The following is a 22,958-nucleotide window of genomic DNA, read 5'->3' on the forward strand; positions in this document are numbered from 1 at the left end:
ATTGATTATCGATCCTGCTGATTATTGGTCCTATTAATTATCGAACCTATTGATTATCGATCCTATTGGTTACCGAACCTATTGGTTATCGGTCCTATTGATTATCGAGCCTATTGTTTATCGGTCCTATTGGTTATTGATCCTATTGATTATTGATCCTGTTGATTATGGATCCTATTGGTAATTGTTCCTACTGATTGTCGGTCCTATTAATTATCAAACCTATTGATTATCGATCCTATTGGTTACCGAACCTATTGGTTATCGGTTCTATTGATTATTGAGCCTATTGTTTATCGGTCCTATTGGTTATTGATCCTATTGGTTATCGATCCTATTGATTACCGAGCCTATTGGTTATCGGTCCTATTGATTATCGATCCTACTGATTATCGGTCCTATTAATTATCGATCCTATTGCTTATCGCCCCTATTGCCCAGTGGTTACTGACAGTATTGATGACCAATCCCAGCGCTTATCGACCCGATCACTCACCCCCCCTCCCCCCCGCCCCCAACGATGGGGGAGGGGCCGCCCCGGCTGCGAAACGGGGCCAGAAACGGCGTTTTTGGGGCCCGCCCCCCCCCCCCTCCCCCCGTGGCCCATTTCTGCCGAAATTCACCCAAATTTCGCAGCGCGGGGGAGGTGACGCCCGACCGCCTTTTTCCACCCGGGGGTGGAAATCTGTGGTTCATTAATCGTTATTTTTGGTATCGCAGCTTTATTTTTGGGGGGGGCGCCGGGACGGGACCAGCGCTCGGGAGGAGCTTCGGCGGCCAAAATCAACGGCGCGGACCCAAAAAGCTCCGTTACGGACCCAAAAATCGCCGGGGCGGACCTTAGAACTCCGGCGTGGACCCAAAAATCTTCATTTTGGACCTAAAAAACTCCATTATGGACCCAAAAAACTCCTTTATGGACCCAAAAAACTCCTTTATGGACCCAAAAAGCTTCTTTTTGGACCCAGAAGTCCATCATGGACCCAAAAATCTCCACTATGGACCCAAAAATCTCCACTATGGACCCAAAAAGCTTCAGTTTGGACCAAGAACTCCAGTACGGACCTGAAAATCTCCATTATGGACCAAAAAAGCTTCGTTATGGACCCAAAAAGCTTCATTTTGGACCCAGAACTCCAACATGGACCCAAAAATCTCCATTATGGACCTAAAAATCTCCGTTATGGACCCAAAAATCTCCATTATGGACCCAAAAAGCTTCAGTTTGGACCCAAAAAGCTTCGTTATGGACCCAGAACTCCATCATGGACCCAAAAATCTCCATTATGGACCCAAAAAGCTTCAGTTTGGACCCAAAAATCTCCATTATGGACCCAAAAATATCCTTTATGGACCCAAAAAACTTCAGTTTGGACCAAGAACTCCATCATGGACCCAAAAATCTCCGTTATGGACCCAAAAATCTTCATTATGGACCCAAAAATCTCCATTATGGACCCAAAAATCTTCATCATGGACCCAAAAATCTCCATTATGGACCCAAAAATCTTCATTATGGACCCAAAAATCTCCTTTATGGACCCAAAACCTCCAACATGAAGCCAAAAATCTCCATTATGGACCCAAAAATCTCCTTTATGGACCCAAAAAGCTTCAGTTTGGACCCAGAAGTCCATCATGGACCCAAAAAACTCCTTTATGGACCCAAAAATCTCCAGCAAATCTCAAGAGGTCCCCAAAATCTCCACTATGGCCCCAAAAACTCCGGGATGGCCCCAAAAAGAGCTCTTCCGGCCCCAAAACCTCTGTGATGGATTGAGGGGCTCCAGCACGGACCCAAAATCTCCATTATTGACCCCAAAATATCTCTGGTGGACCCAAGAGCTCCACGATGGACCCAAAACCTCCACGATTCACCCCAAAATCTCCACGAAGGACCCAAAATCTCCATGATTCACCCCAAAATATCCACGAGGGACCCAAAACCTCCACAATTCACCCCAAAATCTCCACGATGGACCCAAAACCTCCACGACAGACCCAAAATCGCCATGTTTCACCCCAAAACCTCCACGATGGACCCAAAACCTCCATGATGGACCCAAAATCTCCATGTTTCACCCCAAAACCTCCACAATGGACCCAAAACCTCCACGATTCACCCCAAAACCTCCACGATGGACCCAAAAACCTCCACAATGGACCCAAAACCTCCACGATTCACCCCAAAAGCTCCATGATGGACCCAAAACCTCTACGACGGACCCAAAATCGCCACGATTCACCCCAAAATCTCCACGAGGGACCCAAAACCTTCACGGGGCGTCGGGGGGGTCCCGGATTGACCAAAATTGCCCCGTTTGGACCCAAAATCGCGGCCGGCGCCCGAGGTGGCGGTAGGGACCCACAACCCCAGCGGGGGACGGGGGGGTCTTGGGTGCCCACCCAAAATTGCCGGAATTCAGCCCAAAACTGCAGCGTGGAGGCAGGAATGGGGTGGCTGATGTGTGGGGCAGGGGCAGCGGCAGCTGTGGGGCAGGGTTAGCTGTGGGCAGGGATAGCTGTGGGGCAGGGGTAGCTGTGGGTTGGGAATAGCTGTGGGGCAGGGGTAGCTGTGGGGCAGGGATAGCTGAGGGTTGGGAATAGCTGTGGGGCAGGGATAGCTGTGGGGCAGGGTTAGCTGCGGGGCAGGGGTAGCTGCGGGGCAGAGCTAGCTATGGGCAGGGATAGCCATGGGGCAGGGATAGCTGAGGGTTGGGAATAGCTGTGGGGCAGAGCTAGCTATGGGCAGGGATAGCTGTGGGGCAGGGATAGCTGTGGGTTGGGAATAGCTGTGGGGCAGGGATAGCTGAGGGTTGGGAATAGCTGTGGGGCAGGGATAGCTGTGGGGCAGGGATAGCTGAGGGTTGGGAATAGCTGTGGGGCAGGGTTAGCTGTGGGACAGAGCTAGCTATGGGCAGGGATAGCTGAGGGTTGGGAATAGCTGTGGGGCAGGGATAGCTGTGGGGCAGGGATAGCTGAGGGTTGGGAATAGCTGTGGGGCAGGGGTAGCTGTGGGGCAGGGATGCCCGTGGGGCAGGGAAAGCTGTGGGTCGGGGGTAGCTGTGGGTTGGGAAAAGCTGTGGGGCAGGGGTAGCTGTGGGGCAGGGGTAGCTGTGGGTTGGGAATAGCTGTGGGGCAGGAATAGCTGTGGGGCAGGTTTAGCTGTGGGGCAGGTTTAGCTGTGGGGTAGGGATAGCTGTGGGGCATGGGTAGCTGTGGGGCAGGGATAGCCGTGGGGCAGGGTTAGCTGTCGGGCAGGGGTAGCTGTGGTTCGGGGGTAGCTGTGGGGCAGGTGTAGCCGTGGGGCAGGGGTAGCTGTGGGTTGGGAAAAGCTGTGGGGCAGGAATATCTGTGGGGCAAGGATAGCTGTGGGTTGGGGGTAGCTGTGGGTTGGGAACAGCTGTGGGGCAGGTTTAGCTGTGGGGCAGGGGTAGCTGTGGGGCAGGGGTAGCTGAGGGTTGGGAATAGCTGTGGGGCAGGAATAGCTGTGGGGCTGGGGATAGCCGTGGGTCGGGGATAGCTGTGGGGCAGGTGTAGCCGTGGGGCAGGTGTAGCCGTGGGGCAGGGATAGCTGTGGGGCATGGGTAGCTGTGGGTCGGGGGTAGCTGTGGGGCAGGGGTAACTGTGGGACAGGAGGGCAGGGGTAACTGTGGGACAGGGGTAGCTGTGGGTTGGGAATAGCTGTGGGGCAGAGGTAGCCGTGGGGCTGGGGATAGCCGTGGGTCGGGGATAGCTGTGGGTTGGGAATAGCTGTGGGTCACAGTTACCTGTGGCATCAGGGACAGATGTGGGGCAGGGAGAGCTGTGGGTCGGGGATAGCCGTGTTGCTCGGGATAGCCGTGGGTCGGGGATAGCTGTGGGGCAGGGCGAGCTGTGGGTCGGGAATAGCCATGGGTTGGGTATAGCTGTGGGGCTGGGCACAGATGTGGGGCAGGGATAGCTGTGGGGCAGGATAGCTGTTGGACACATATAGCTGTGGGTCGGGGATTGCCGTGGGGCAGGGATAACTGTGGATTGGGGATAGTTGTGTGGGGCAGTAACATCCTTCATGCTGGGGATATCTGTGGGGCTGAGATCTATCTGTGGGGCAGGGACAGCCGTGGGGCTGGGGGCTGCCGTGGGGCTGGAGATGGTTGTTGGCTTGGTGCCTCATCATCTCTCCCCACCCTCCATGCTATGGGGCAGGAGTTCGTCTCCCCCCATCCTATGGGGCAGAACTTCCTCCCTCCATGCTATGGGGCAGGACTTCCTCTTCCCATCCTATGGGGCAGGACTTTCTCCCCATCCTATGGGACAGGAGTTTGTCCCCCCATGCTATGGGGCAGGACTTCCCTCCCCCCCCATGCTATGGGGCAGGACTTCCTCTTCCCATCCTATGGGGCAGGACTTTCTCCCCATCCTATGGGACAGGAATTTGTCCCCCCATGCTAAGAGGGCAGGACTTCCTCCCCCCCCATGCTATGGGGGCAGGACTTCCTCTTCCCATCCTATGGGGCAGGACTTCCTCCCCCCCCATGCTATATGGGCAGGACTTCCTCTTCCCATCCTATGGGGCAGGACTTTCTCCCCATCCTATGGGACAGGAGTTTGTCCCCCCATCCTATGGGGCAGGAGTTCCTCCCCCCCATGCTATGGGGCAGGACTTCCTCCTCCCATCCTATGGGGCAGAATTTCTTCTCCATGCTATGGGGCAGGACTTCCTCCTCCCATGCTATGGGGCAGGAGTTCTTCCCCATCCTATGGGGGCAGGAGACCTTACGACCCCCCCCCCCGCCCCCTGGAGCAAAGCTCCCCCTGCCCCACACCTCGCCTTGGGCCTTCCCTGACCCCGCCTCTTCCTGCCCCACAGCTTCCTCCTCAGCTCCCGCCCTCTTCCCCCCTCCCCACCTGCTGTGGGGCACCCGCCGCCCCGGTGACCCTTGGCTTGTTTGGTGAGCGGTTACCTGCCCCCCCCCGTCACCGTCACCTGGGGCGGGGCCACCGACGGCGTCACCACCTTCCCCTCCACCCCCGACTCCCGCCACCGGCCTCCACCGCCTCAGCACCCACCTCCGCCTGCCCCACGGCACCCACGGCGGCACCTACACCTGCAGCGTCACCCCACCCCGCCACCGGCGTCAGCCTCACCAAGGAGGTCCAAGGTAAGTGGGGGGGGTGTCCCCAAGAGCCCCTGGCCCCATAGCTCGTGGGAGGTCCTCTCCTGGCCCCATAGATTGTGCGAGGTCCTCTCCTGGCCCCATAGATTGTGCAAGGTTCTCCCCTGGCCCCATAAATAGTGCGAGGTTCTCCCCGGCCCCCATAACTCATGTGAGGTCCTCCTCTGGCCCCCATAACTCACGTGAGGTTCTCCTCTGGCCCCATAACTTGTGTGAGGTCCCTCCTCTTGCCCCATAGATCGTGCGAGGTTCTCCCCTGGCCCCACAAGTAGTGCGAGGTTCTCCCCTGGCCCCATAACTCATGTGAGGTTCTCCTCTGGCCCCATAGCTTGGTAGTGTGAGGTCCTCCTCTGGCCCCATAACTCGTGCGAGGTCGTCCCCTGGCCCCATAGATCGTGCGAGGTCCTCCCCTGGCCCCATAACTTGTGCGAGGGTCCTCCTCTGGCCCCATAACTCGTGTGATGAGTTGGGACGTCCTCAAGACATCTTGACCCATAGAAGGTCCTCCATTGGCCCCATAACTCATGTGATGAGTTGGGACATCCTCAAGACGTGTTGACCCATAGAAGGTCCTCCATTGGCCCCATAACTCGTGCGAGGTCCCCCCCCCGGCCCCATAACTCATGTGATAAGTTGGGACATCCTCAAGATGTGTTGACCCATAGAAGGTCCTCCATTGGCCCCATAACTTGTGCGAGGTCCCCCCCCGGCCCAAATAACTCATGTCATGAGTTGGGACGTCCTCAAGACGTGTTGACCCGTAGAAGGTCCTCCAATGGCCCCATAACTCGTGCGAGGTCCCCCCCCGGCCCCATAACTCATGTCATGAGTTGGGACGTCCTCAAGACGTGTTGACCCGTGAGAAGGTCCTCCATTGGCCCCATAACTCGTGCGAGGTCCCCCCCCCCGGCCCCATAACTCATGTCATGAGTTGGGACGTCCTCAGGCCCCCCCCCGGCCGGTGACAGACCCTCCTCTGAGCCCCGAACTTCTCCCCTCCCCCAGCCTGCGCGGCCTACGCCCGTCCCCCCCCGAGGTCCAGGTCCTCCACGGGACCTCCTGCCACCCCAACGAGGAGACGTTGGAGCTCCTCTGCCTCATCTCCGGCTTCACCCCGGCGGCCGTGGAGGTGGAGTGGTTGGTGGACGGCGTCTCCGGTCTCCTGCCGGAGAGTCCGCTCGGCGCCGCGCCGGGAGAGAGGGGACGTCACCTACTCGGCCACCAGCCGGACCAACGTCAGCCGCGCCGAGTGGTTGGAGGGGAAGACCTTCACCTGCCAGGTCAGACATCCGGCCAGCGGTTAGCGTCACCACAGGACCACGCCCGTTTCTGCTCAGGTGAGGGGGTGGGGTGGGGTGGGGGGGACACTGGGTGGGGGGTGGTTGGTGCCGGGGGAGAAGGTGGTGTGGTTGTGGTGGGTGTCACACGTGGAGAAGGTCGGGTGACCATGGTGGTGTCACCCATGAAGGTTTCATGATGATGGTGGGTGTCACCCATGGAGAACGTTGTGTGACCATGTTGGGTGTCACCCCATGGAGAACGTTGTGTGACCATGTTGGGTGTCACCCGTGGAGAAGGTCGGGTGACCATGGTGGTGTCACCCGTGGAGAAGGTTTGATGACGATCATAGGGTGTCACCCGTGGAGAACGTTGTGTGACCATGTTGGGTGTCACCCGTGGAGAACGTTGTGTGACCATGTTGGGTGTCACCCATGGAGAAGGTCGGGTGACCACTATGGGTGTCACCCGTGGAGAAGGTTTCATGACGATGGTGGGTGTAACCCATGGAGGAGGTTTGATGACGATGGTGGGTGTCACCCATGGAGAACGTTGTGTGACCATGGTGGGTGTCACCCATGGAGAAGGTTGTGTGACCATGTTGGGTGTCACCCGTGGAGAAGGTCGGGTGACCACTATGGGTGTCACCCATGGAGGAGGTTTGATTGACCGATGGTGGGTGTCACCCATGGAGAAGGTTGTGTGACCATGTTTTGGTGTCACCCATGGGAGAAGGTTGGGTGGCCACTATGGGTGTCACACGTGGAGAAGGTCGGGTGACCATGGTGGTGTCACCCGTGGAGAAGGTTTGATGACGATGGTGGGTGTCACCCGTGGAGAAGGTTGTGTGACCATGTTGGGTGTCACCCGTGGAGAAGGTTGTGTGACCACAGTGGGTGTCACCCGTGGAGGAGGTTGTGTGACCACTGTGGGTGTCACCAGAGGAGGTTTGATGACCATGGTGGGTGCCACCCGTGGACAACATTGTGTGACCATGTTGGGTGTCACCAGTGGAGAACGTTGTGTGACCATGTTGGGTGTCACCAGTGGAGAAGATCGAGTGACCACAGTGGGTGTCACCAGTGGAGAAGGTTGAGTGGTCGCGGTGGGTGTCACCAGAGGAGGTTTGATGACCACAGTGGGTGTCACCAGAGGAGGTTGAGTGACCATGATGGGTGTCACCGGTGGAGAAGGTTGTGTGACCACGGTGGTGTCACCAGAGAAGGTTTCATGACCACGTTGGGTGTCACCTATGGAAGAGGTTGTGTGACCACGGTGGGTGTCACCCATGGAAGAGGTTGTGTGACCACGGTGGGTGTCACCAGAGAAGGTTTGATGACCACGGTGGGTGTCACACGTGGAGAACGTTCAATGACCACGTTGGGTGTCACCAGAGGAGGTTTGATGACCACGGTGGTGTCACCAGAGGTTTCATGACCACGTTTGGTGTCACCCATGGAAGAGGTTGTGTGACCATGGTGGGTGTCACCAGAGAAGGTTTGATGACCACGGTGGGTGTCACCAGAGAAGGTTTGATGACCACGGTGGGTGTCACACGTGGAGAACGTTCAATGACCACGTTGGGTGTCACCAGAGAAGGTTTGATGACCATGGTGGGTGTCACCAGAGAAGGTTTGATGACCACGGTGGGTGTCACACATGGAGAACATTCAATGACCACGTTGGGTGTCACCAGAGGAGGTTTGATGACCACGGTGGTGTCACCAGAGGTTTCATGACCACGTTTGGTGTCACCCATGGAAGAGGTTGTGTGACCACGGTGGGTGTCACCCGTGGACAAGGTCGGGTGACCACGGTGGGTGTCACCAGAGGAGGTTTGATGACCACGGTGGGTGTCACACATGGAGAACGTTCAATGACCACGGTGGGTGTCACCAGAGGAGGCTGAGTGACCACGGTGGGTGCCACCGGTGGAGAAGGTCCCGTGGCCATGACGGGTTCCCCCACCAACACCTGTATGGGCCATCCCAGAGGTGCCACGCCCCCCCTCCCTCGCTGCTCTCCAGCGCCCCCTGCTGGGCGGGCAGGGCCACCCCCCCACCCCTCACCCACCGCCCCCCCTCCTCCCACCCGCAGGCCTGGAGCAGCCCGATCTCGGCCCCATCTTCCTCTACCTCATCCCACCCGCCGTGGCCGACCTCTACATCAGCCGCCAACCCAAGGTCCGGTGTTTGGTCACCAACCTGCCGAGCGATTCCGGTCTCCAGCTCTCCTGGGTGAAGGAGAAGCCGGGTGTCCTCAACCCGGATCCTTTGGATCTCCAAGAGCAGTTCAACGGCACCTTCACGGCCACCAGCGCTTTGACCATCTCCACCCAAGAGTGGGAAGCCGAGCGAGCGGTTCACCTGCGTGGTGAAGCACCGCGAGCTCCAGGTGTCCAAACCCCGTCGCCCACCAAAACTTCTCCTCCTAGGCAAGGTCTCCCCGCCTCTCATCTTCCTCCTCCCGCCCCACCCCGAGGAGATGACCCAGACCAAGGTCACCCTCACCTGTTTGGTCCACGCTTTCCAACCCGACAACCTCCAAGTCCAATGGTTGAAGAACCACCAGGAGGTCCCCCGGGAGACCTACGTCACCACCCCGCCCCTCAAGGACGGCCCCAAGGAGAGCACCTTCTTCGTCTACAGCAAGATGGCCGTCCTCAAGAGCAGCTGGTTGAGCGGCGACACCTACTCCTGCATGGTGGTCCACGAAGGGTTGCCCATGAAGTTCACCCAACGCCAAGCGCAGAAGAACCCCGGTAATTAAGGCGGGGCGGGGACCACACCCACAAACCCCACCCCACCGCTTTGTAGAAGACCTCTGTGGCCGATGACCCTTCCGACAGCCAATAAAGCCAACGGGGCTCATCCCGCACCGGCAGATCTCGGCGGCGTGGTGTCTTTTGGGGAAGGGCGGGGCCGGGGGCGGGACAACCGGGTGGTTGGGGGTGGGAGGGAGAAGGTCGGGTGACGGTTGGAGAAGGAGGTGCCACCAAGGAGAGAGGGTTGCGAGAGGGAGGGAGGTGGGAGATGTCGCGGCGGCCACACCCCGAAAGAGGCGGGGGGGGGGGGGCGGTTGAAGGGTCGCTCAGCACTTCTCCGTCCGTCCGTCCGTCTGTCCACCTCGAGGAGTGTCTCCCCGGGGGTTGAGCACCATCTCCCACCCCTTCCGTGGGGCCAAGCGTGGCCTCTTCTTCTCCTCCTCCCGCCGGCTCTCCAAAGCCCGGGGGGGCGGAGCGAGGGTGGGGCGAGGGGGCGGCAACGTTGGGTGGTTGGATGGTCGGTTGGATGATCGGTTGGGTGGTTGGTTGGATGGTTGGATGGTTGGTTGGATGGATGGTTGGTGTTGGTTGGATGGTTGGATGGTTGGTTGGTTGGGCGGTTGGATGATGGTTGGATGGTTGGATGATGGTTGGATGGTTGGTTGGATGGATGGTTGGGTGGTTGGTTGGATGGTTGGATGGTTGGGTGATGGTTGGTTGGATGGTTGGATGATGGTTGAATGGTTGGATGGTTGGATGATGGTTGGGTGGTTGGTTGGGTGGTTGGATGATGGTTGGGTGGTTGGTTGGATGGTTGGATGATGGTTGGGCGGTGGATGATGGTTGGTTGTTTGGATGGGTGGTGGGTGGTTGGACGACGTGTGTCTGGACAGTTGGGTGGAAGGTCCCCCAGTTGGGCGGAAGGTTCCCCAGTTGGGTTGAAGGTTCCCCAGTTGAGTGGAAGGTTCCCCAGTTGAGTGGAAGGTCCCCCAGTTGGGTTGAAGGTTCCCCAGTTGGGTGGAAGGTCCCCAGTTGGGTGGAACGTCCCCCAGTTGAGTGGAAGGTCCCCAGTTGGGTGGAAGGTCCCCAGTTGGGTTGAAGGTTCCCCAGTTGGGTGGAAGGTCCCCAGTTGGGTGGAAGGTCCCCAGTTGGGTTAAAGGTCCCCAGTTGGGTGGAAGGTCCCCCAGTTGGGTGGAAGGTCCCCAGTTGGGTGAAGGTCCCCAGTTGGGTTAAAGGTCCCCAGTTGGGTGGAAGGTCCCCCAGTTGGGTGGAAGGTCCCCAGTTGGGTTGAAGGTTCCCCAGTTGGGTGGAACATCCCCAGTTGGGTGGAAGGTCCCCAGTTGGGTTGAAGGTTCCCCAGTTGGGTGGAAGGTCCCCAGTTGGGTGAAGGTCCCCAGTTGGGTGGAAGGTCCCCCAGTTGGGTTGAAGGTTCCCCAGTTGGGTGGAAGGTCCCCAGTTGGGTTAAAGGTCCCCAGTTGGGTTGAAGGTCCCCAGTTGGGTGGAAGGTTCCCCAGTTGGGTGGAAGGTCCCCAGTTGGGTTGAAGGTCCCCAGTTGGGTGGAAGGTTCCCCAGTTGGGTGGAAGGTCCCCAGTTGGTGGAAGGTTCCCCAATTGGGTGGAAGGTCCCCAGTTGGGTTGAAGGTTCCCCAGTTGGGTGGAAGGTTCCCCAGTTGGGTTGAAGGTTCCCCAGTTGGGTTGAAGGTTCCCCAGTTGGGTGGAAGGTTCCCCAGTTGGGTGGAAGGTCCCCAGTTGGGTGGTTGATTGTTGGCGCAGAGCCGTCATGGGCGGGGTGCCGGTGGGCGCAGGGTGCGTGGCCGGAGGGGCGGCGGGAGAGGGCGGCGGCAGCCGGAGGGGCGGGGCCAGGGCTGGTGGTGGACGGGAGTGGGCGGAGCCAGAAGGGTTGGGGGGGACCAAGGGGTGGTCAGGTGGTTGGAGGCCACGGAGATGGTCGGATGGACGGACAGATGGACGTGTGGTTGGGTGAAGACCCCGGAGATGGTTGGATGGACGGACAGATGGTTGGGTGAAGACCCCGGAGATGGTCGAATGGACGGACAGATGGACATGTGGTTGGGTGAAGACCCCAAAGATGGTCAGATGGATGGACAGATGGATGGATGGGTGGTTGGAGACCATGGAGATGGTCGGATGGACGGACAGATGGACGGATGGTGGTTGGAGACCATGGAGATGGTCGGATGGACAGACAGATGGACATGTGGTTGGGGGGAAGACCCCAGAGATGGTTGGTTGACGGACAGATGGACATGTGGTTGGTTGGAGACCACAGAGTTGATCGGATGGACGGACGGATGGACGGATGGTTGGTTGGAGACCACGGAGATGGTCGGATGGACGGACAGATGGACGGATGAGTGGTTGGACACCATGGAGATGGTCAGATGGATGGACGGATGGACGGATGGTTGATTGGAGACCACAGAGATGGTCGGATGGACGGACAGATGGACATGTGGTTGGGTGAAGACCCCAGAGATGGTCGGATGGATGGACAGATGGACGGATGGTTGGTTGAAGACCACGGAGATGGTTGGATGGACGGACAGATGGACGGATGGGTGGTTGGAGACCACGGAGATTGGTCGAATGGACGGACAGATGACGGATGGTGGTTGGACACCATGGAGATGGTCAGATGGACGGACGGATGGACGGATGGTTGGTTGGAGACCACGGAGATGATTGACGGACGGACAGATGGACGTATGGTTGGTTGGAGACCATGGAGATGATTGGATGGACGGACAGATGGACGGACGGTTGATTGGAGACCACGGAGATGGTTGGATGGACGGACAGATGGACGGATGGGTGGTAGAAGACCACGGAGATGATCGGATGGACGGACAGATGGACGGATGGTTGGTTGGAGACCACGGAGATGATTGGATGGACAGACAGATGGACGGATGGGGTGTTGGAGACCACGGAGATGATTGATGGACGGACGGATGGACGGATGGGTGGTTGGAGACCACGGAGATGATTGGATGGACGGACAGATGGATGGATGGGTGGTTGGAGACCATGGAGATGGGTCGGACGGACGGACAGATGGACGGACGGTTGATTGGAGACCATGGAGATGGTCGGACGGACGGATGGACACATGGTTGGGTGAAGCCCCCGCAGACGGTCGGACGGACGGACGGACGGTTGGGACGGGTGGTCAGACAGTTGGGTGAAGCCCCCGGAGATGCTCAGTTGGACGGACAGACCGGACAGCCGGAAGCCCCCTCCCCGCGAGGCCGAAGGCCTCCGGAACCCGGGAGATGCCACCACCCCCCTGTGTCCCCCCCCCTCCAGGGATGGACCTTCCGGCCGGGACTGCTGGGTGGCCCCGGGAGGAGGAGGAGGAGGAGGAGGAGGAAGAGCTGGAGGGACTCTGGGCCGTCGTCGCCGTCTTCGTCGCCCTCTTCCTCCTCAGCGCCTGCTACGGCGCCACCGTCACCCTCTTCAAGGTGGGTCTCCGTGGGGCGGGGCGGGGCGGGGCACCCCGGGTGGCGCCCCATAGCCACCTCCCCCCCCCGTCCCCCCCTCCAGGTCAAGTGGCTCTTCGCCGCCGTCCTCCGCCTCAAGCGAAGCCCCCGGCCACGCCCACTGGGAGGTCTAGGGCGGGGCCCTGCCACGCCCTGATAGGCCCCCACCCCAAAGGCACCCACTGCCCCACCCCCCCTTTTTTTGGGGGGAGGGGGTGTCCCCCTCCCCACCCCCACCCCCCAATAAACCCGTCGGCTCAGGGGGACTCGGTCTGTCTTCTGCGGGGGGGGGGGCGCTATGGGGCGCTGTGGGGCGCTATGGGGTGGTATTGGGTGCTGTGGGGTGCTATGGGTGCTATGGGGTGCTATGTGGTGCTATGGGTGCTATGGGGTGCTATGGGTGCTATGGGGTGGTATTGGGTGGTATGGGGCGCTGTGGGGCACTATGGGGTGGTATTGGGTGCTATGGGGCACTATGGGTGCTATGGGATGCTATGGGTGCTATGGGGTGGTATTGGGTGCTATGGGGTGCTATGGGTGCTATGGGGTGGTATTGGGCGCTATGGGTGCTATGGGGTGCTATGGGTGCTATGGGTGGTATTGGGCGCTATGGGGCACTATGGGTGCTATGTGGTGCTATGAGGTGCTATGGGGTCATATTGGGTGCTATGGGGTGCTAGGGGCGCTATGGGGTGGTATTGGGTGCTATGGGGCACTATGGGTGCTATGGGGTGCTATGTGGTGCTATGTGGTGCTATGGGGTGGTATTGGGCGCTATGGGGTGCTATGGGTGCTATGGGGTGCTATGTGGTGCTATGGGTGCTATGAGGTGGTATTGGGTGCTATGGGGTGCTATGGGGTGCTACAGGGCACTATGGGGTGGTATAGGGTGCAATGAGGTGCGGGGTGCTATGGGGTGCTATTGGGTGCTATGGGGTGCTATGGGGTGCTACGGGGGCGCCTATGGGGTGCTATAGGGTGCAATAAGGTGCAGGGTGCTATGGGGTGCTATGGGACGCTATGGGGCACTGTGGGGTGCAGGGTGCTATGGGGTGCAATGGGGTGCTATGGGGTGCTGTGGGGCTGCCAAGGCCCCACAGCGGGTGCTGGGTGCTCCCCTGGGTGCCGGGCGGGAAAGGGGAAGTTGTGGGGGGTGGGGCGGGGTGGGGTGCAGGGTGGGGGGGGAGGGGCCCCCTTGCATCATCTCCAGGGAGCCGTGGGGCAGAGGAGCAACGGCTCCACACCGCGGCTATGGGGCAGGAGAGGGGTCGCTGTGGGGCAGAGGGCCTGGAGCTGCGTCCACGCGGGTAAGGCCGGACGCCTGGCTCCTCTTTTCTGTGGGCTGGGAGGTGTGGGGCAGTGGGTGGAGGTTTCTATAGGGTAGGGGTGGGGCAGGGGGGGAGCTATGGGGCAGGGGGGGCCTCTATGGGGCAGAGGTGGAATGTTGGGGTCCGTGTGGGCCAGGGGATCCCTATGGGGCAGGGGGAAACTATGGGGTAGGAGGTTCTCTATGGGGCAGGGCATCTCTATGGGGTAGGGGGGTCTCTGTGGGGCAGGGGGGACCTATGGGGCAGGGGTCCCTATAGGGCAGGGGAGGGCAGGGGGAGCTAAGCTGTAGTGTACGTTCCCTATGGGGAAGGGGTCCCTATGGGGCAGGGGTCCCTATGGGGCAGGGGGAGCTAAGCTGTAGTGTGGGGTCCCTATGGGCAGGGGAGATAAGCTACAGCAAGGGGTCCATATGGGGCAGGGGTCCCTATGGGGCAGGGGGAGCTAAGCTGTAGTGTGGGGTCCCTATGGGGGCAGGGGAGATAAGCTACAGCAGGGGTCCATATGGGGCAGGGGTCCCTATAGGGCAGGGGAGGGCAGGGGGACAGCTAAGCTGTAGTGTGGGATCCCTATGGGGCAGGGGGTACCTATGGGGCAGGAGAGGGCAAGGGGGCAGCTAAGCTGCAGTATAGGTCCCTATGGGGCAGGAGGAGCTGAGCTGTAGTGTGGGGTCCCTGTGGGGCAGGGTTTCCTATAGGGCTTGGGGATCCCTATAGGGCAGGGGGAGATAAGCTGTAGTGTGGGGTCCCTATGGGGCAGGGGTCCCTATAGGGCAGGGAGGGCAGGGGGGCAGCTAATACTGTAGTGTGGGGTCCCTATGGGGCCAGGGGTCCCTATAGGGCAGCGATAGGCTGGAGCAAGGGGTCCCTATGGGGCAGGGGTCCCTATGGGGCAGGGATAGGCTGGAGCAGGGGGTCCCTATGGGGCAGGGGGGCACCTATGGGGCAGGAGAGGGCAGGGGAGAGCAGAGCTGTAGTGTAGGGTCCCTATGGGGCAGGGGTCACTATGGGGCAGGGATAGGCTGGAGCAGGGGGGGTCCCTATGGGGCAGGGGCACCTATGGGGCAGGAGAGGGCACGGAGGAGCTAAGCTGCAGTATAGGGTCCCTATGGGGCAGGGGTCCCTATAGGTCTGGGGATCCCTATAGGGCAGGGGGAGCTAAGCTGTAGTGTGGAGGTCCCTATGGGGCAGGGGGAGCTGAGCTGCAGTGTAGGGTCCCTATGGGGCAGGGGTCCCTATGGGGCAGGGGGAGCTGAGCTGTACTAAGGGGTCCCTATAGGGCAGGGGCAGCTAGGCTGGAGCACGGGGCCCCTATGGGGCAGGGGTCCCTATGGGGCAGGGTTAGCTAGGTTGGAGCAGGGCATCCCTATGGGGCAGAGGGTCCCTGTGGGGCAGGGGGAGCTAAGCTGTAGTGTGGGGTCGCTCTAGGCCAGGGGTTCCTATGGGGCAGGGGGTCCTATAGGGTAGGGGTTCCTATAGGGTAGGGGGGAGCTAGGCTGGAGCAGGGGGGTCCCTATGGGGCAGTGGTCCCTATGGGGCAGGGGGAGCTGAGCTGTACTAAGGGGTCCCTATAGGGCAGGGGCAGCTAGGCTGGAGCACGGGGCCCCTGTGGGGCAGGGGGTCCCTATGGGGCAGGGGGAGTTGAGCTGTAGTAAGGGGTCCCTATGGGGCAGGGGGGAGCTAAGATGCAGTATGCAGTCCCTATAGGGCAGGGGTCCCTATAGGGCAGAGTTAGCTAGGCTGGAGCAGGGGGTCCCTATGGGGCAGGGGTCCCTATGGGGCAGGGGGAGCTGAGCTGTACTAAGGGGTCCCTATGGGGCAGGGGGTCCCTATAGGGCTGGGGATCCCTATAGGGCAGGGGGAGCTGAGCTGTAGTAAGGGGTCCCTATAGGGCAGGGGGAGCTGAGCTGTACTAAGGGGTCCCTATGGGGCAGAAGGTCCCTATGGGGCAGGGTGAGCTAGGCTGGAGCAGGGGGTCCCTATGGGGCAGGGGGGTCCCCTATAGGGCTGGGGATCCCTATAGGGTAGGGGGAGCTGAGCTGTAGTAAGGGGTCCCTACGGGGCAGAAGGTCCCTATGGGGCAGGGGCAGCTATGCTGGAGCAGGGGGTCCCTATGGGGCAGGGGTCCCTATGGGGCAGGGGGAGCTGAGCTGTACTAAGGGGTCCCTATGGGGCAGGGGGGAGCTAAGATGCAGTATGTGGTGCCTATAGGGCAGGGGTCCCTATAGGGCAGGGTTAGCTATGCTGGAGCAGGGGGTCCCTATGGGGCAGGGGTCCCTATGGGGCAGGGGGAGCTGAGCTGTACTAAGGGGGTCCCTATGGGGCAGGGGTAGCTAAGCTGTAGTAAGGGGTCCCTATGGGGCAGGGGTCCCTATGGGGCAGGGTGAGCTAGGCTGGAGCAGGGGGTCCCTATGGGGCAGGGGATCCCTACAGGGCAGGGGGAGCTGAGCCGTAGTGTGGGGTCCCTATGGGGCAGGGGGTCCCTATAGGGCTGGGGATCCCTATAGGGCAGGGGGAGCTGAGCTGTAGTAAGGGGTCCCTACGGGGCAGAAGGTCCCTATGGGGCAGGGGCAGCTATGCTGGAGCAGGGGGTCCCTATGGGGCAGGGGTCCCTATGGGGCAGGGGGAGCTGAGCTGTACTAAGGGGTCCCTATGGGGCAGGGGGGAGCTAAGATGCAGTATGTGGTGCCTATAGGGCAGGGTTAGCTAGGCTGGAGCAGGGTGGTCCCCTATGGGCAGGGGTCCCTATGGGGCAGGGTTAGCTAGGCTGCAGCAGGGGGTCCCTATGGGGCAGGGGTCCCTATGGGGCAGGGTAGCTAGGCTGGAGCAGGGAGTCCCTATGGGGCAGGGGTCCCTATGGGGCAGGGTTAGCTAGGCTGCAGCAGGGGGGTCCCTATGGGGCAGGGTTAGCTAGGCTGCAGCAGGGGGTCCCTATAGGGCAGGGGTCCTATGGGGCAGGGTTAGCTAGGCTGCAGCAGGGAGGTCCCTATGGGGCAGGGGGAGCTAGGCTGGAGCAGGGGGTCCCTATAGGGCAGAGGGTCCCTATGGGTCAGGGGGGTCCCTACGGGGCAGGAGAGAGCTGAGGTGGAGCAGGGGGTCGCTATGGGGCAGGGGGGTCGCTATGGGGCAGGGGGGGCCCTATGGGGCAGGGGGTCAATTAGGGTGCAGAGAGTCAGATGGGTGCAGCTGGGTGCCCTTAGGGTACCCTTAGGGTGCCCTTGGGGTGCACATGGGGTGCTCTTAGGGTGCAGCTGGGTGCCCTTGGCATTCTCATGGGTGCCCTTAGGGTGCCCTTAGGGTGCTGATGGGTGGCCTTAGGGTGCCCTTGGGGTGCCCTTGGGGTGCAGATGGGTGCCCTTGGCATTCTCATGGGTGCCCTTGGGGTGCAGCTGGGTGGCCTTAGGGTGCCGTTCGGGTGCACATGGGTGCCCTCAAGGTGCCCTTGGGTGCCCTTGGGGTGCTGACGGGTGCCCTTAGGGTGCCGTTCAGGTGCACATGGGTGCTCTTGGGGTGCCCTTGGGGTTCCCTTGGGGTGCACATGGGTGCCTTAGGGTGCCCTTAGGGTTCCCTTGGGGTGCAGATGGGTGCCCTTGGGGTGCCCTCGGGGTGCACATGGGTGCCTTAGGGTGCCCTTGGGGTGCAGATGGGTGGCCTTAGGGTGCCGTTCGGGTGCACATGGGTGCCCTTGGGGTGCCCTTGGGGGTGTCGTTCGGATGCACATGGGTGCCCTCAAGGCACCCTTGGGGTGCACATGGGTACACTTAGGGTGCACATGGGTACCTTAGGGTGCCCTTGGGGTGCTCTTAGGGTGCAGCTGGGTGCCCTTGGGGTTCTCATGGGTGCCTTAGGGTGCCCTTAGGGTGCCCTTGGGGTGCACATGGTGCCTTAGGGTGCCCTTGGGGTGCAGCTGGGTGCCCTTGGGGTGCAGCTGGGTGCCCTTGGGGTGCCCTTAGGGTGCTGATGGGTGGCCTTAGGGTGCCCTTAGGGTCCACCAAGGGTGCCCTTGGGGTGCACATGGGTGCCTTAGGGTGCCCTTGGGGTGCCCTTGGGGTCTACCTGGGTGCCCTTAGGGTGTCGTTCGGATGCACATGGGTGCCCTCAAGGCACCCTTGGGGTGCACATGGGTACACTTAGGGTGCACATGGGTGCCTTAGGGTGCCCTTGGGGTGCTCTTAGGGTGCAGCTGGGTGCCCTTGGGGTTCTCATGGGTGCCCTTGGGGTGCCCTTAGGGTGCTGATGGGTGGCCTTAGGGTGCCCTTAAGGTCCCCTTGGGGTGCAGATGGGTGCCTTTAGGGTGCCCTTAGGGTGCCCTCGGGGTGCAGATGGGTGCCCTTGGGGTGCTCTTGGGGTGTAGATGGGTGCCCTTGGGGTGCAGATGGGTGCCCTTGGGGTGCCCTTAGGGTGCTGATGGGTGGCCTTAGGGTGCCCTTAGGGTCCACAAGGGTGCCCTTGGGGTGCACATGGGTGCCTTAGGGTGCACATGGGTGCCTTAGGGTGCCCTTAGGGTGCACTTGGGGTGCAGATGGGTGCCCTTGGGGTGCCCTTGGGGTGCACATGGGTGCCTTAGGGTGCCCTTAGGGTGCCCTTGGGGTGCGGATGGGTGCCCTTGGGGTGCTCTTGGGGTGCAGATGGGTTCCCTTGGGGTGCAGATGGGTGCCCTTGGGGTTGCCCTTAGGGTGCAGCTGGGTGGCCTTAGGGTGCCCTTAGGGTCCACAAGGGTGCCCTTGGGGTGCACATGGGTGCCTTAGGGTGCCCTTAGGGTGCCCTTGGGGTGCAGATGGGTGCCCTTAGGGTGCACTTGGGGTGCAGATGGGTGCCCTTGGGGTGCCCTTGGGGTGCACATGGGTGCCCTCGGGGTGCACATGGGTGCCCTTAGGGTGCCCTTAGGGTGCCCTTGGGGTGCTGATGGGTGCCCTTAGGGTGCCGTTCAGGTGCACATGGGTGCTCTTGGGGTGCCCTTGGGGTCCCCTTGGGGTGCACATGGGTGCCTTAGGGTGCACATGGGTGCCTTAGGGTGCCCTTAGGGTGCCCTTGGGGGTGCAGATGGGTGCCCTTGGGGTGCTCTTGGGGTGCAGATGGGTTCCCTTGGGGGTGCCCTTGGGGTGCACATGGGTGCCTTAGGGTGCCCTTAGGGTGCCCTTGGGGTGCAGATGGGTGCCCTTGGGGTGCCCTTGGGGTGCACATGGGTGCCTTAGGGTGCCCTTAGGGGTGCCCTTGGGGTGCAGATGGGTGCCCTTGGGGTGCCCTTGGGGTGCACATGGGTGCCTTAGGGTGCCCTTAGGGTGCCCTTGGGGTGCGGATGGGTGCCCTTGGGGTGCTCTTGGGGTGCAGATGGGTTCCCTTGGGGTGCATATGGGTGCCCTTGGGGTGCCCTTAGGGTGCTGATGGGTGGCCTTAGGGTGCCCTTAGGGTCCACAAGGGTGCCCTTGGGGTGCACATGGGTGCCTTAGGGTGCACATGGGTGCCTTAGGGTGCCCTTAGGGTGCACTTGGGGTGCAGATGGGTGCCCTTGGGGTGCCCTTGGGGTGCACATGGGTGCCTTAGGGTGCCCTTAGGGTGCCCTTGGGGTGCAGATGGGTGCCCTTGGGGTTCTCATGGGTGCCTTAGGGTGCCCTTAGGGTGCCTTAGGGTGCCCTTGGGGTCCCCTTGGGGTGCGCATGGGTGCCTTAGGGTGGCCCCTCGGGGGTGCACGTGGGCTCCGTGCCCCCCCCACCTAACACCCCCCACCCTCTCCCCCACCCCAGCGAAGGTGACGTCCCCCTCCGTCTACCCCTTGGTGGAGTGTCCGGCGGGTGCCGCCCCACCGGCGGCGGTGGCCTGTCTGGTGAGCGACTACTTCCCGGCGCCGGCGACCGTCTCCTGGGACACCGGCTCCTCCGCACCTTCCCCCCCCGCCCAGCACCCATCCGGCCTCTACGTCCTGGGGAGTCAACTCACCCTCACCCCCGGCAGCACCCGCACCGCGCACTGCACCGTCCAGCACCCGCCCTCCGGCTTCAGCCCAAACCGTCCCAGTCCCCAGGTAACCGCCCGGCGACGGCGCCCCTCCCGCCGGCCTTTGCGGTGGGTGGTGGCATCTCCCCGGGGTTCCTCTCGGGTTCCTCTGGGTGGTGGCATCTCCCCGGGGTTCCTCACGGTGTTGATTTGGGGGTGGTGACATCTCCCCGGGGTTCCTCTCGGGTTCCTCTGGGTGGTGGCATCTCCCCGGGGTTCCTCACGGTGTTGATTTGGGGGTGGTGGCATCTCCCCGGGGTTCCTCTCGGGTTCCTCTGGGTGGTGGCATCTCCCCGGGGTTCCTCCCACATGGCTTTGGGTGTCTCCACCCCTTTTGGGTGCACCCTGACTTGCGTTGGGTGGTGGCATCTCCCCGGGGTTCCTCCCACGTGGCATTGGGTGTCTCCACCCTTCATGGGTGGCCCTCACCTTGCGTTGGGTGGTGGCATCTCCTTGGCTTGACCCCAACTTGTGTTGGGTGGTGGCATCTCCCCGGGGTTCCCCCGGTGTTGATTTAGGGGTGGTGGCATCTCCCCGGGGTTCCTCCCACGTGGCTCTGGGTGTCTCCACCCCTCTTGGGTGCACCCCACCTTGCGTTGGTGGTGGCATCTCCCCGGGGTTCCTCACGCGTTGATTTGGGGGTGGTGGCATCTCCCCGGGGTTCACCCCCACGTGGCTCTGGGTGTCTCCACCCCTCATGGGTGGCCCCCACCCTGCGTTGGGTGGTGGCATCTCCCCGGGCTTGACCTCCACCTCCTCCCCGCGCCCCCTCCCAGTCTCCACCACCAAGGTCCCCGCCGTCGGCATCTTCCACACCTGCGATGCCACCTCCGTCGAGCTCCTCTGCCTCGTCACCCACTTCTCCCCGGCCAAGGTCACCCTGGAGTGGCTGGCGGACGGTCACCCCCTCTCTCCCACCCCACCCGCCGACCCCGTTGAACCCGAGGCCACCGGCGGCACCTTCCGCACCAGCGCTCGCCTCAACGTCTCCATGGAGGACTGGCAGCAGAAGACCTACGCCTGCAAGGTCACCCACCCCGCCTCGGGCAGCATGCAGGAGGTCACCGGTCACAAGTGCTTGAGTGAGTGCCACCAAGGTGGCGGTGGGTGGTGGCATCTCCCCGGGGTTCCTCCCGCGTTCCTCTGGGTGGTGGCATCTCCATGGGTTCCCCTCTGACTTGTGTTGGGTGGGTGGCATCTCCGTGGGGTTCCCCAAAGTGCCTCTATGGGTGGTGACATCTCGGTGGGGTTCCCCCATGTTGATGGGTGGCATCTCCATGGGGTTGAGCCACTCCCGGTGGGGTGCATCCATGGTTGTCCCACCTTTGGTGGTGCATCTCCATGGGTTGTGACCCACGTGGCTCTGGGGGTGGTGGCATCTCCATGGAGTTGACCCCATATTGATTTGGGTGGTGGGACTCCATGGGGTTGACCCCACCTTGATTTGGGTGGTGACATCTCTGTGGGGTTGACCCCACGTGGCTCTGGGGGTGGTGGCATCTACTTGGGGTCCCCCAATTGTGTCACTGGGGGTGGTGGCATCTCTATGGGGTTGATCCCACCTCGATTTTGGGTGATGGCATCTCCATGGGGTCCCCCAACGTGGCTCTGGGGTTGGTGACATCTACTTGGGGTTCCCCAACATGTCACTGGGGGTGGTGACATCTCCATGGGGTTGACCCCACCTCGATTTTGGGTGATTGCATCTCCATGGGGTCCCCCAATGTGGCTCTGGGGGTGGTGGCATCTACTTGGGGTTCTCCAACGTGTCACCTGGGGGTGGTGGCATCTCCATGGGGTTGATCCCACCTCGATTTGGGTGGTGGCATCTCCATGGGGTTGACCCCACGTGGCTCTGGGGTTGGTGACATCTACTTGGGGTTCCCCAACGTGGCTCTGGGGGTGGTGGCATCTCCATGGGGTTGATCCCACCTTGATTTGGGTGGTGGCATCTCCATGGGGTTGACCCCATGTGCCTCTGGGGGTGGTGGCATCTACTTGGGGTTCCCCCACGTGTCACCTGGGGGTGGTGGCATCTCCATGGGGTTGATCCCACCTTGATTTGGGTGGTGGCATCTCCATGGGGTTGACCCTATGTGCCTCTGGGGGTGGTGGCATCTACTTGGGGTTCCCCAACGTGTCACTGGGGGTGGTGGCATCTCCATGGGGTTGACCCCATGTGCTTCTGGGGGTGGTGGCATCTACTTGGGGTTCCCCAACGTGTCACTGGGGGTGGTGGCATCTCCATGGGGTTGACCCCATGTGGCTTCTGGGGTTGGTGGCATCTCCATGGGGTTCCCCCACGTGCCTCTGGGGGTGGTGGCACCTCACCGGGCTTCACCTCCCGCCTCTCCCCCCCCCAATTTAGGTGCCCCCCAGGACGCCACCAACGTCCGCCTCTTCGTCCTCCCCCCCCTCCCCCCTCGGAGCTCTACGTCTCCCAGAGCCCCCGACTCCGCTGCCTGGCCACCAGTTTGCCCAGTGACGACGGGTTAGTGGTCAGCTGGGCCCGGAAACAGGGGGGCACCCTGCGCCCCCACCCACTCCAGCTGCGCGCACCAATTCAACGGCACCTTCACGGCCACCAGCGAGGTCCCCATCTCCCCCCGCGACTGGAGAGCGGCGAGACCTTCACCTGCACCCTGCACCACAGCGAGCTGCCCTCCCCCCTCAGCAGGAGCGTCAGCAAGAAACCCGGTGAGGGGGCGCGGGCGGGGCGGCGGGGCGCCCCCGCTGGCGGGTGGTGCGCGAGGTGGTGGTGGGGGGTGGCCTTGCGTCGCGGCCCGGGTGCCTGGCGTCACGCCTTGGGTGCCTCGCGTTGCGCCCCAGATGCGTCGTCTCGCACGCTGGTTGGGTCGCATCACGCCCCGGTTGCGTTGCGTTGCCTCAGGGCGCGTCGCATTGTGCCCCGGGTGCGTCGCATCACGCCTAAGGTGTGT

The 22,958-nt window shown here is 61.6% G+C and overlaps 1 gene segment (V, D, J or C); it reads left to right on the forward strand.

Annotated features, from left to right (window-relative positions):
- Positions 1-977: 977 nt before the first annotated feature.
- LOC132320932 (Ig mu chain C region-like) lies at positions 978-9,206 on the forward strand. The segment is given in 5 exon segments: positions 978-1,057; positions 4,940-5,144; positions 5,398-5,427; positions 6,196-6,458; positions 8,535-9,206. Coding segments are annotated over 5 exon segments (1,250 nt in total).
- The last annotated feature ends 13,752 nt before the right edge of the window (positions 9,207-22,958 follow it).

The sequence above is a fragment of the Gavia stellata genome, unplaced genomic scaffold, assembly GCF_030936135.1.
Source record: "Gavia stellata isolate bGavSte3 unplaced genomic scaffold, bGavSte3.hap2 HAP2_SCAFFOLD_970, whole genome shotgun sequence".
Lineage (NCBI taxonomy): Eukaryota > Metazoa > Chordata > Aves > Gaviiformes > Gaviidae > Gavia > Gavia stellata.